General features: G+C 47.4%; 1 protein-coding gene across 3 annotated transcripts in view; it reads left to right on the top strand.

Moving 5' to 3' along the window:
• The window catches only part of Top3a (DNA topoisomerase III alpha), a 41,906-nt gene that overhangs the window by 23,350 nt on the left and 5,227 nt on the right, over positions 1-13,329 (top strand). For 2 of the 3 annotated variants that reach the window (NM_001427456.2, XM_087571794.1), the window contains 10 exon segments: positions 46-120; positions 1,947-2,029; positions 3,149-3,356; positions 4,324-4,509; positions 4,635-4,764; positions 6,219-6,332; positions 6,434-6,599; positions 8,484-8,627; positions 9,989-10,111; positions 10,927-11,615. In NM_001427456.2, the coding sequence (NP_001414385.1) occupies positions 46-120; positions 1,947-2,029; positions 3,149-3,356; positions 4,324-4,509; positions 4,635-4,764; positions 6,219-6,332; positions 6,434-6,599; positions 8,484-8,627; positions 9,989-10,111; positions 10,927-11,615 (1,918 nt within the window). 3 annotated transcript variants of the gene reach the window in all.

Raw genomic sequence — 13,329 nt, 5'->3', positions numbered from 1 at the left:
AGTATACTCTACACTAATGTAAGGTTTGTGTTCTTTGATTTGTAGGATCCCATGGCAACCGTGGTAGAGGTCAGGTCCAAGCCAAAGAGCAAGTGGCGGCCTCAAGCGTTGGACACTGTGGTATGTTCAGCCAGATAGGCTGTCCCAGGCACTAAGGAACAGTTACTTCCTATTGTTGGGCTGGTTCTTCATGGGCTGTGGTGCAGTGGAAGGAAGGAATATCACCCATCTTGAGGCCAGGCACTGGTGGTTGTGATGCACTTAGGAGGCAGAGGCAGCCTGACCTCTATGAGGTCAAGGCCAGCCAGGTCTACAGAGCAAGCTCCAAGGCTATGTAGAGGGGTTGGGGATTTAGCTCAGTGGTAGAGCGCTTGGCCCTGGGTTCGGTCCTTAGCTCTGGGGGAAAAAAAAAAAAAAGCCGAACACCAAGGCTATGTAGAGAAACTCTGTCTTTAAAATTAAAAACAAAAACAAGGGGATGGGGATTTAGCTCAGTGGTAGAGCGCTTGGCCCTGGGTTCGGTCCCCAGCTCCGAAAAAAAGAAAAGAAAAAAAAAACAAAAACAAAAGCCAGGAAGAAAAGCACCAGAAAGGCCTGAGTTAGCCCAGCCTCTTAATACAGGTACTATATAAGGTTCTAAAAACAAAAGAGGGACACAAGTATTCTATAATACCATCATTGCATAGTCACAGAATTTTGATCTCTTCTTAGTCCCTTTTTAAAATTTTTATTTTTGGGGGGGTACATATTTTGAGACAGGGTTTCTATGTAGTCCTGGCTGTCCTGGAACTCACTATTGTAGACCAGGCTGACCTCAACTCAGAGCTACACCTTCCTCTGCTTCCTAAGTGTGGGGTTCAAATCATGCACCACCATGGTCAGCCTTTGCAGATTGTCAACAGAAAAGGGTGTTTCCAGTGTCTAGGGGAAATTTTTGAGTGTTGAGTCGTATTCTCCAAGTGTGGTTCTCAGATTTTAGCATCATTCTCTTGTCAGACTACTTGTTAAAGACACAGATTTCAGTCACGGGTGGTAGTACAGGTCTGTGATCCTAGCTGTCAAGAAGCTGATGCTAGAATCTGAGGCCAGCCTGGCCTACATACAAAACTCTTGTCTAGAAAAAATATATTATCTCATCATGGTGCTATAAACCAGCCAGCATCTTGGACAAGTATCAGCTGAACATTATCTTGAAGAACCACTCACTGGCTTCCTCAGGAAGCTAGAGTGATGTAGCCTTTGGGATGTAGAGGCAAGAGAATCATGAATTCAAGGGCAGCCTGGACTATATGGAGCTGTGTCTCAAACCAAAGAGAAAAAAAAAAATTTTTTTTTTCGGAGCTGGGGACCGAACCCGAAAAAAACGTTTTTATTTATGTTTATGTAGAGACAGGATTTTTGAGACAGGATTTTTCTATGGACCCCTGGCTGGTCTGGAACTCCCATGGACGAGGCTGACCTGGATCACAGAGATCTTCACCAGATCTTACAGAGATCTTCCTGTCTCTGCCTTTCAGGCACCTTTGTGCTCATATTTGTTTTCTCATTTTGGTTGGTTTTGGCTTGTTTGTTTCATTTTGATTAAAAGTACATTTTAGGGCTGGAGAGATGGCTCAGTGGTTAAGAGTACCCGACTGTTCTTCCAGAGGTCCTGAGTTCAATTCCCAGCAACCACATGGTGGCTCACAACCATCTGTAAAGAGATCTGATGCCCTCTTCTGGTGTATCTGAAGACAGCTACAGTGTACTTATATATAATAAATGAATAAATCTTTAAAAAAAAAAAAGTACATTTTAAACCACAGCACCACTAGTTGAGATCGGCAGTCTCTCCTCTTGACATGATCGCTATATCTGCAGTGACAGGGCCAGAGCTGCCTGAGGATGAAGTAGGTGCTTGTGTTGTGCTCTGACTCACAAGAAGCTTCTTCTGTCTCTGTTGACAGGAGCTAGAGAAACTGGCGTCTCGAAAATTGAGAATAAATGCCAAAGAAACCATGAGGATTGCGGAAAAGCTCTATACACAAGGGTAAATATACACGCTCACAGAGCAATCTGAACTCACTCTCCCCTGTCCTCCATATTAGTAGCTAATCCAGGGCCTTGCACACAGTAGGTATGCACACTAACTTTGTGCTAAATCCTACTCTTGACTCCTCAGTAATTATCTTGGGTTCTACCTAGTGTCAGCCAGCAGCCAGCACATTTAGGGATTGTTCTGCCTGACGGAGTCCTCCTATGTGTGTGACCAGTGAGTACCTACCTACAGTGAAGTGTGCTTGTTACTGCTTGAGAACATGATAGATAGATAGATAGATAGATAGATAGATAGATAGATAGATAGATAGATAGATGGATGGATGGATGGATGGATGGATAGATAGATAGATAGATAGATAGATAGATAAAAATAAGACCTGAAACATTCAGGGTTTTTTCATATATATATATAATATGAAATATTATATATATATATGAAATATATAATATATATGAAGTAGACTTACTACTCTTGCAGCGGACCTAAATTCAATTCCCAGCACCCACATACATAGTGGCTCATAACCATCTCTAACTTCAATTCCAGGGGATCCAATGCTGACTTCTGAAAGGCAAACTGATGGTACCCAGATGTATATATTTACAAAACAGATAGCTAATGAAGTTTATTTTAAAAAGTTACAGAGGAGGGGTTGGGGATTTAGCTCAGTGGCAGAGCGCTTGCCTAGCAAGCGCAAGGCCCTGGGTTCCGTCCCCAGCTCCAAAAAAAAAAAAAAAAGAAAGAAAAAGAAAAAGTTACAGAGGAATGTGCTGCTGGAACAGTCAAGTCCGTTGAGCCCTACCCCACCCAGCGTCTTTCTGTCAGACTGATTGCTATGAAGAGCCAGTGGTCAGCCCTGCCAAAAGGAACTTGCTGAGTCTTGGTCCTTCATCTTGCAGTATGGTTTTGCTTTCTTGTCTAGGTTCCCAGACTATCCTAGCAGGGAAGCCTGATGCTTTCACCCCTTGAGAACCCTCTCTCCAGATACCCTGTCTCAGCCTAGGTGGTTTACAGTTACATTGGCAGTGTCAGCTGTGTGCCTACACCTGCAGTGGTTACAGAACAATGAAAACACCTAACAGTGTCCTTTTGGTACCTTTCTCTTAGGTACATCAGCTATCCCAGGACAGAAACAAACATCTTCCCCAAAGACTTAAACCTGGTTACATTGGTGGAACAGCAGACCCAGGATCCACACTGGGGGGCTTTTGCTCAGAACATTCTAGAGCGAGGCGGCCCCACTCCACGAAATGGGAACAAATCTGATCAAGCTCACCCTCCCATTCACCCCACCAAATACACCAGCAGCCTGCAGGTTGGTTCCTCTGAGTGTGAACCTTGCTGGAGCACAGAGCAGGTGCAGGATAGGTGCTGAAGCCTGACAGGACTCTGTCGGCTCTGGGATTTGGAAACAGTGATACCAAATGTCTTTTATTACAAGAGGGAGTGAAGGAAGCTTTCAGTGCATCTGTTTTTATGTTTTAAATTTTTCCATCCTTTGTGTTAAAACAAAGTTTCACTGTGTACATGAGACTGGCCTCAAACGCAGAGAGCCACCTGTCTCTGCTTCCCTAGTACTGGGATTAAAAGTGTGCACCATCGTGCCTGGCCTTAGTTATTTTTATTACATTTTATTAGTTGTGGGCATGCATGTGCAGGGGTCAGAGTAAAGGCTGTAACTGGACATCTACACAGAAAGCTCTGTATTTATGTGTGGGTTATATCTTTACTGTTCATAAATGGTAACATTTGGGCTGGTGCGATAAAGTGGGTAAAGGAATACTTAAAAGGGGGTTGCTAGATATGTAGATGAATGTCTCATGAACTTTTTAATAGGGTGAGCCTCACTAAGTCCTTGCTTACCAACAATCACTGTGTGTGCAGACATGAAAGCAGCCTAAAGCTTCATTCAGTGTTAGCTGTCAGTATTTAGAAAGTATCTTGCTAATTTCTTGTGCTTCCATCTCACTAGTCCTGGTCAGAGTTGTGAATTTTGCATTGTGGCATACTTCCTTAATCCTGACACTCAGAGGCAGGCAGATTTCTGAGTCTGAGTAGAGCTCTATAATGAGACACTTCATTTTTTAGAAAAAAAAAAGGCGACAAGAAAGTAGCTTCCCAAGGACTCTTACACTTATGTTATGAGGGCTTGAGGAGCTGTGGGTCCAATTCTGTGCAAATTCGTGGGTCACAGTGGCATAAATCAAGTTGAAACTTCATTGGTATTGTGCTCTTTGAAACATACTGTTCTGGAAGGAATTTCACCCCCTCTGTTTCTTCAGGGAGATGATCGGCGACTGTATGAGTTCATCGTTCGCCATTTCCTGGCTTGCTGCTCTCAGGATGCTCAGGGGCAAGAGACTACCGTGGAGATCGACATTGCCCAGGAGCGCTTTGTAGCCCATGGCCTCATAATCCTGGCCCGTAACTATCTAGATGTGTATCCGTATGACCACTGGAGTGACAAGGTGACAAGGGGTGGTCACCAGGGACAGGGGCAGCAGTTGGGCTCCAGCCTGTGACTCCTGATGGAGCAGGGCTGAACTGAGCGTGAGGACAGATGATCTGAGCCCTACATGTCCTCCCCCTGTAGCTCCTCCCTGTCTATGAGCAAGGCTTCCGCTTTCAGCCCAGCACTGTGGAAATGGTGGATGGGGAGACTAGCCCACCCCAACTGCTTACCGAAGCTGACCTCATCGCCCTCATGGAGAAACATGGTATTGGTCAGTATCTTCAGTGGCAATCTCATGTCTCTTGGGCATGTTGTAGGCCAGGCATGACCTTCTCGTAGGGAAGGCATTCTATTCCTGTCTCTATTCTATACTTTTAGTGAAAGCCTGGGAGTGTACTTCAGTGGCAGCATTTGCCTACTATACACGAAGCCCTTTAATTCCATCCCAAATCCCGACACAAAAAAGAAAGAAAAACATTGCAGTCAGACCTGTGCCGGTTAAAACCTTACCTAAGGTCACAAAATGCATGCACTATTAATACCCAGTCCAGATAACTCCATGACTAATGTGTTTTTTAAATTTGCTTTTATAGTGCTAGAGTTAGAACCCAGAGTCTTGTGCAAACGAGGCAAGCACTCTTAACACTGAGCCCAGGAGACCTGAAGAAGCCAACACTGTACCATGTGTGTAATGATATAGGTGTTTATTATGACTCAAGACTCAGTTGAAGGGCACCTATGACCTTTGGATTGGTTGTTCATCTTGATTAAGACCAATTAAGAACTGAGGCGGGAAAGTTAAAAGTTTCAAGGCCAGACTGGCTGCTTGTCTCAAAATAAAATTAAAAAGGCCTGGGAACCTAGCGAGTATGGTAGCAAAGGCATATAATCCCAGCACTTAGGAGGACAAGAAGGCAAGAAGATCAAGAGTTCAGGATTTACCTTGCATATATACCAAGACGCTGCCTCAAAAATAATAAAAAGTGCAATTCCAGGGGCTGGAGAGATGGCGCAGCCGTTAGTTCCTTGCTCCCATGTTAGATGTCTCATGGCTGCCTGTAACTCCAGCTCCAGGAGATCTTGATGTCCCCTTCATGGGTACCTACAGGGTACCTACACTCATATGCACATACCCGTGCAGAAACTTAAAATTAAGCCAGGCTCGGTATAGCATTCCATTGTGATTTTTGATTTGTATCTCCCTAGCAGCTACACTTAAAAGCTCCCTGGGCCACAGCTCTTGAACAGAGGTGGACAAAGCAAAATTGAGAAGTATAGATGTTGCAGGCGGTCCAGTGGGCCACTCTGACATGGGAAAAGAGATAAGGAGTTGTAAGGCTGGAATTGGCAGTCGTGAGCCCTCAGATGTTAGAGAGGAAAGTCAGTGTGGCTCTGAGACTGCTAACATAAGTCAGATGTGAATAAGAGATCTTATCTGCATAAACTGCCCAGGCATAAGAGGTACCCATGGTGAATGAGATCCACAGGCCATGCTGGTGCTGCCGTCCGTATCACCTCAGAATAATGGGAATGTGAGATGGACTTGGTAGCAAACAGCTGCAATTCCAGCAGTTGGGAGGTAGGGGAAGAGTCAGAGTTCAAGGACAGACAGCCTTGGCTACAGAGCATGTTCAAGGCCAACTGGGGCTTTACTAGATGTGGTTGGTGATGATGGTGATGATGGTGATGTGGTGGTGGTGGTGGTGATAAGGAAATGGTTTCTAGGTACTGATGCAACTCATGCAGAACACATCGAGACCATCAAAGCCCGGATGTATGTGGGACTCACCTCAGACAAGCGGTTCCTCCCTGGGCACCTGGGCATGGGACTTGTGGAAGGTAAAACACTAGGGAGTTGCAGAGGACAGTGGGGAGGCCAAGGTGTCCCAAGTTCCTCAAGATGTCATTTAGAACCTCATAGCACTGCCCTTTCCCTACAGGTTATGATTCCATGGGTTACGAGATGTCCAAGCCTAACCTCCGTGCCGAGCTGGAAGCTGATCTCAAGCTGATCTGTGAGGGCAAGAAGGATAAGTTTCAGGTTCTAAGGCAGCAAGTGCAGAAATACAAGCAGGTGTTCATTGAAGCAGTGGCGAAGGCAAAGAAGTGAGTGCCAACCCTGCTCCCCTATGCTGGTGTTCTGTAGCTCCCAGCCATGCCCCAGACCTTCCAGTACTGAGAGTCCCTGGGAAGGAGGCCACAGCACCCCCCCCAGAACTTAGAGCCCCTGGGGAGGAGGCCACAGCACCCCCAGAACTGAGAACCCCTGGGGAGGGGGCCAGCTACAGAGGTACTGTCCCTTGGATTTTCCCCTCTGGATTCAGTTTATTCCTTTCTAGAAAAACTGTCTCTAATAGATCTGAGCTTTAGAAGTGCCATTCTCTCCCTTTTATGCTTCCTTGGTTGTCAGCAATCCTTTAAATCAGTTAATCCACGTCCTAGTGTGGAATCTATTCATTCTCTGGAGCATTTATTTAGGGGTGGCCAATTAGCAAACAGTATGCGTTTTGTTAAAAATAATAATTTTCGGGTTGGGGATTTAGCTCAGTGGTAGAGCGCTTGCCTAGGAAGCGCAAGGCCCTGGGTTCGGTCCCCAGCTCCGAAAAAAAGAACCAAAAAATAATAATAATAATAATAATAATAATTTTCAAGCCAAAGGTAATGTGACTCTTGCGTGTCATCCTAGCACTTAGGTGACAGAGGCAGGACGGTTGCTGTGAATTCAAAGATATCCTGGGTTACAAAATGTCACCCAGTCTCCAAAGAGGAAGGAAGGAAGGAAGGAAGGAAGAAAGGAAGGAAGGAAGGAAGGAAGGAAGGAAGGAAGGAAGGAAGGAAGGAAGGAAGGAAGGAAGGAAGGAAGGAAGGAAAGAAGTGTTTTCTAACCCTGATGCTATGGTTCATTGGAATAGGAACATATTTAGTTTGATTTCTAGCACACTTGAACTCTGTATCTTTGATGATATCTTTGTCTGCCAGTTGCCTGGTGGCTGGGAAGCCCTTGCTAAGCCATAGGCTAGGATTAGTTTCAGGAGAAATTCCCATGAGGCAGTGCTTTAGCTACTCCAGGGTGGCACTGAAGATTAGATTGGTCACCTGCGGCTCACGATTCACCAGCTGTGTCTAAGTGTTGAAGACATCATACAAACTATGTTCTAAGCTCTTAAATAGCTGAGTAGACACTGGGGAAGCACCGCCATGCAGTCGGCTGGTGGGCCTTGCCCTTTGCATCTCTCTCCTGTGTGGCTATTCTGAGTTACATGACCCACACAGTGAATCAGACCCAGGGAAGCCCCCTTTGCAGTCAGAAGCACAGGCCATGTCCTGAGATTTGCAGCTAGTGCATGAAAGGGGAACAGTCTTGGCCACTGAGCTCAGTCTTTGGGGTCTCACTCACTCCAGGTAGTGGCAGGACTGATTGGAATTAGGACACCCAGCTGGTGTTCACTGGGCAACTTCTCGATGTGCAGGGTCAGTGTTCTGCATGGCCATTATTTATATGGATGCCAGGAAGTGCCAGTTTGTGCGTGTGTGTGCATGTGTGTTCGTGTGTGTGCATGTGCGTGTGTGTGAATGTATACATACCAAGGTAAATGTATGCAGGACAGGCCAATTTTTAGGAGACAGTTCTCTTCTTGCACTGTGGGTGTTCAACTCCAACCCAGGTTGTCAGGCTTGCTCATTTACCCACCCAACCTTTGGGCCAACCCGTTTGGGCTTTTAATCCTTAAGTTTACCCTGTTGCCACATTGTATAGACAGACATTACTAAATGTGAATTGTTTGTGTAAACCTAGGGCTGCTGTCATATCGGAGCCTGGAGCCAGGGGCAGTGGGGTAGAGAGCTCCATCTCCTTCCTGTCCTCTGCTTCCTATGTTGGCCTTCGGCTCCCTAACCCACTGGCTCTGGTCTCATGTGTATTGTCGATACCTAAGAGTGCTATAAAGGCCTTATTAATGAAACTGGTTTGTGTATCTTCTTTTTCTTCAGGCTGGATGAGGCCTTATCTCAGTACTTAGGAGAAAGGACAGAGGTGGCTCAGCAAGAAGAGATCTACCCAGCCATGCCAGAGCCTGTTCGGAAGTGCCCACAGTGTAACAAGGATATGGTCCTCAAGACCAAGAAGAGTGGTGGGTTAGTGCCTGGCTCCCCTCTTACCTGCTCACCCCGTGTATATGGCGTTGGCCGTAGCTCTGAAAGGCCATCTCAGACCATGCCCATATTAGTATTTAGAAGCAGGCCTGCCCTCGGCAGACACGGGGCAAGAGGATAGAACTGGGAGGGTAGCAAGGTAGCACCTGGGTGCTGAGTGCCACGGGAATGTATATTCCCTGAAAAGGAGGCAGGCTGGAGAGATGGATCAGCTCTTATAAAAGACCCAAGTTTGGTTCCCAGTACCTACAAGCATCTCACACCCATCCACTACTCTAGTTCCAAGGAATCCATTGCCTTCTGACCTCCAAGGGCACCAGACACATAAAATAATTTTTCCCTTCCTTAAGGGTCATGTCTACCTCACAACGCTGCATTATACATGGGATGTTTTTAAACAGTTTTATGTGTGTGAGCCACTTGTCTATACGCGTTCCACAAGCATGCAGATGCCTGCAGAATCCAGAAGACGGTTTGAGTCTCCTAGAACTGGAGCTCCAGCTGACTGTGAACTGTCCAGTTTGAGTGCTGGGAACAAACTTGGGTCCTCTGCAAGAATGGGTCATATCCTAACCATGGGGCCATCTCGCCAGCCCCAGGGATTTTGTTGTTGTTTGTCTATCTTCATTTTTGTTATTTGAAATGTAGGAGTCGAACCCAGGGCCTCATATACTTGGCAGCTTTCTTCTACCTCCTCCCAACCCAGAATGAGTTTCTGTTTTGTTTTGACTTTGATCTAGGGTTTGCTTATGTAGCCTAAGCTAACCTTGAGCTCTACATCTCCCTTCCCAAGTTCTGGAATTATGTTGGAGAAACACCACACCTAGTCACTGGTGGTGGTGTTGGCCTAAGGAGAGTCAGCAATAATTAACATTTTTCCCGCTTGAGACAGGGTTTCTCACTGTAACCTTTGCTGTCCTAGATAGAACTTGGCTCTGTAGACCAGGCTGGCTTTGAATCCACAGAGATTCACCTGCCTCTGCCTTCTGTGCCAGCAACCACATCTATACATGCAATCTTTTGCTTCTCATGCAAAAAGAACTTTTAATTATTCTATGTCAGGATGTCCAATTAGGTGTATTCTAAGTGTAAGCCAAGAAGTGTTTTCTTAGGGTGGGGTCTGGTGGCACACCCCTTTAATCCCAGCACCTAGGAGGCAGAGGCAGGTCGGTCTCTATGATCAGGCTGACTTGATCTATAGAGCACGTTCCAGGCCAGCCAGGACTTCACAGGGAGACCATGACTTAGAAAACCAAGAAAATGACAGCAGGCTGTTCCTGGCAGATGAATGTGACCAGTGCCTTCCGAATCCCTGGACTTGACCTGTCCACTCTGCTTCTCAGGTTCTACCTTAGCTGCACGGGGTTCCCAGAATGTCGCTCAGCCGTGTGGTTTCCTGACTCAGTGCTGGAGACCAGCAGGGACAGCAGTGTATGTTCCGTTTGTCAGCCAGCCCCTGTGTACAGGTGAGCTGGATGACCCTGGGGCATGCAGAGCTCTTTCCTGTCCTCTTTGAAATCCACAGTGTCTAAGGCAGTAGTTCTCAACCTGTGAGTCATGATCCCTGTGGCAAACTTCTATCTCCAAAAATATTTACATTACAATAGCAAAATTACATATATGAAATAGCAATGAAAATAAAGTTATGGTTGGGGATCACCACAACTGAGGAACTATACTAAAGGGTCGCAGTGTTAGGAAGGTGAGGACCACTGCTCTAGGGCATGCTGTTCTCATTCTTTGCGGAAGTCACAGAGACCTGGCTGCCTCTGCCTCCTGAGTGCTGGGAGAAGACGTTTCATCAGGCCAGCTTGGCACGTGCATTTCTTACTAACATTTTTAAAACTGATTTATAGAACAAAACACTTTCTAAAGCAGATACACAGCAGCACCACTGAAGAGAGTAATATTGCTTTTCATTTGGGTGAGACGGGATATAAACACAACCATCCCTGTCCTGCGCTCCACTGAACCATCACATTTCATTGTTTCTGGAAAACTCTCCACTGAGCCCATGTGGAAGCATGGGGTTGGGCTGGACACATCTTGCCCATCTTGACTTCCTTACCTTGAAAGAACCCCAGAGTCCTGGGGGGCCAGTGATGTAGAGAAGTAGAACTTTCCAGAGGTGCCAATATTTGGGTGGTCTGTTAGTCTGAGAGTTCATCTGTCTGCTCCTGCACTCTGAATGGGCTTCCTGGGGTATGCAGGGAGGCTGTGGCTGGCCACCACAGTGCACCAGGACAAAGAATAACATCTTGTCTCTTCTTGGCCTCACTAGGTTGAAGTTGAAGTTTAAGCGTGGTAGCCTTCCCCCATCTATGCCCCTGGAGTTTGTCGGCTGCATAGGTGGATGTGATGAGACCTTGAAGGAAATCTTCGGCCTGCGATTTTCACGGGCTCCACCAAGAGCGAGCCAGCCCTCTGGCCACCTGCAGGCCAGCCAGGCCCTCAACAGGATGGACAGCAGTCAGCGTAGCCTGTCTCAACCTCTGGTTAACAGACATACTGGACCTTCGAAGGCAGTGGCCCAAACCTTGCTACCACCCACTGCTGCTGCTGAGGGCAACTCTGTGACCTGCAACTGTGGCCGGGAGGCTGTGCTGCTCACCGTCCGCAAGCAGGGCCCCAACCAGGGCCGGCACTTCTATAAGTGCAGTGGTGGTGACTGCAACTTCTTCCTGTGGGCTGACAGCAGCCACCCCACTGGAGGAGGGCCCCCCACCTCTGTATCAAGACCCCCAGGCAACTTGGTAGGATGCCCCTCAGGCTTCGGCAGCCACATGGATGGGTTCAGCAGCCTTGGTGGTGACGGTGATGGAGGTGCATCCTGCCTGTGCGGGCAGCCTGCTGTCACACGGACTGTACAGAAGGATGGGCCCAACAAAGGACGCCAGTTCCACACCTGTGCCAAGCCACGGGAGCAGCAGTGTGGCTTCTTTCAGTGGGTGGATGAGAACATGGCCCCAGGTGAGGCAGCAGGCCAGCAGGTCCCTACGTAGGTTTTCATGGTGGCTACAAGTGCAGAGACCGAGTGTAGAGACCAGAGGAGGAGGGAGGGCAGATGGGTGTGGTGGGGATCCGCAGGGCAGTGCTTTGCTGTTTTCTCATTGTTTAGTACGGTGCCCCACGCTGTGACAGATACCCATCGGGCATCTTTCGTCTGCATTTCATCAGCATTGTAAGTGAGATGAGGCTCAGGCGAGGGAAAGGCTTTATTTGGTATCCCAGTGACAGGGCCCAAGGTAGGAATGACAGTCTTTTCCCCTGCAGACCCACCCTTGCTAGGTCCTTGATACCAGCTTCATTTTACCTAGGGCACACTGACTGAAGATATATAGGTGTGCCCAGAGCTACATAACCTAGCCATAGTGTCTCAGGGATGAGTGCTATAAGGATTGGCACCCCGACACTGAATCACGTTTGTTCCAGCTACCACGGTGCACAGCAGTAAACAATCTGTCTAGCCTAAAGCTAAGCACATCTCTTCCACCTCAGTTGCCTGAGCCTATCAGCCTCAGTCTCCTCAGCTGTAAGACGCTCCCACCACTAATTCCACAGGACGGCTCCTGCTCATACAGGAGCCAGGCTAGTTTCAGACCATGATTTCTTTGTTTACTTATTTATTTTTTTGTGTCTGGGGTGCACATTTTGAGGCAGGTTATGTATATAGCCCAGGCCGGCCTCAAACCTGCAAGCCTCCTGCCTCAGCCTCCTGAGTACCAGAATAACGGGCATGTGCCCCCAGTGCTGACTTCATATGATTATTGTATTTGTGCCTCCAGATGTAAGAAATACTGGAAGGCTTGGTGAAAAGCACAGGACTCAGGGCCACCAGACAGTGCATCTTTTTCCTCTCCCATATTGAAATAACTGCAGAGCCCGTGGCCTTGTACACACTTGAGACTTTCCAGGGTCACCAGAAGTGACATGACCTCTAAGCCAGATGAGGAGTTAACCCCAGTGACAGGGCAGCCAGCATTGAGGCCTGTTTATAAACTGGAAGGTCAGAGTGCTCAGGGTCCCTCGAAGGCAAGGTGAAGCTGGGGAGCTGGCTAGCGATCGCAGACTCTCTGCTTAGGGAGCTTGGGTTTCTGCTATGTAGGAAGGGTATATAGGAAATTACCACTGCCGCCTTATCACAGCAGTCTCTAAGAACTTGAGTTTCTTTACGAAAAGAAAGGGCTGGAGAGATGGCTGTTGTTAAGAACTCTTGACGCCCTTCCAGAGGACCCTGAGTTGGGTCCAGCACCACCTCAGGTGGATCACAACCTCCTGTGCCTCCAGCTCCAAGGAGTCCAGTGCCCTCCTCTGCAGACACTTGCACTCACAGAAGCTCACACACATACACACGCATAAAAATAAAGTAGTTTACAAAGAAAAAGAAAGCAAGTAACGGGTGTTCGGTATATCATGCCCTTGACAAAGAGCTGACCTTTACAAAGCCAAGGGAGTCCGGCCTGTAGGTTCACCTGCCTTGTAAAACAACATTGTACCTTTTGGGTTTAGGTTTGGTTTTGGTTTGAGACATCGTCTCATGTAGCCCACGCTGACTACCCTTGGTGACCTTTCTGCCCTCAGGGACTAGCATTGTAGGTCTGCGGCTCCACACCTGGCATTGGGTCTGGTTCTTGCTACTTGATCAGATCAGTTGTGAGCACATCTTTCCTGTCTCCTTCCACAG

The sequence above is a fragment of the Rattus norvegicus genome, chromosome 10, assembly GCF_021556685.1.
Source record: "Rattus norvegicus strain SHRSP/BbbUtx chromosome 10, alternate assembly SHRSP_T2T, whole genome shotgun sequence".
NCBI lineage: Eukaryota > Metazoa > Chordata > Mammalia > Rodentia > Muridae > Rattus > Rattus norvegicus.
This window is presented reverse-complemented; position numbering and strand designations above follow the sequence as displayed.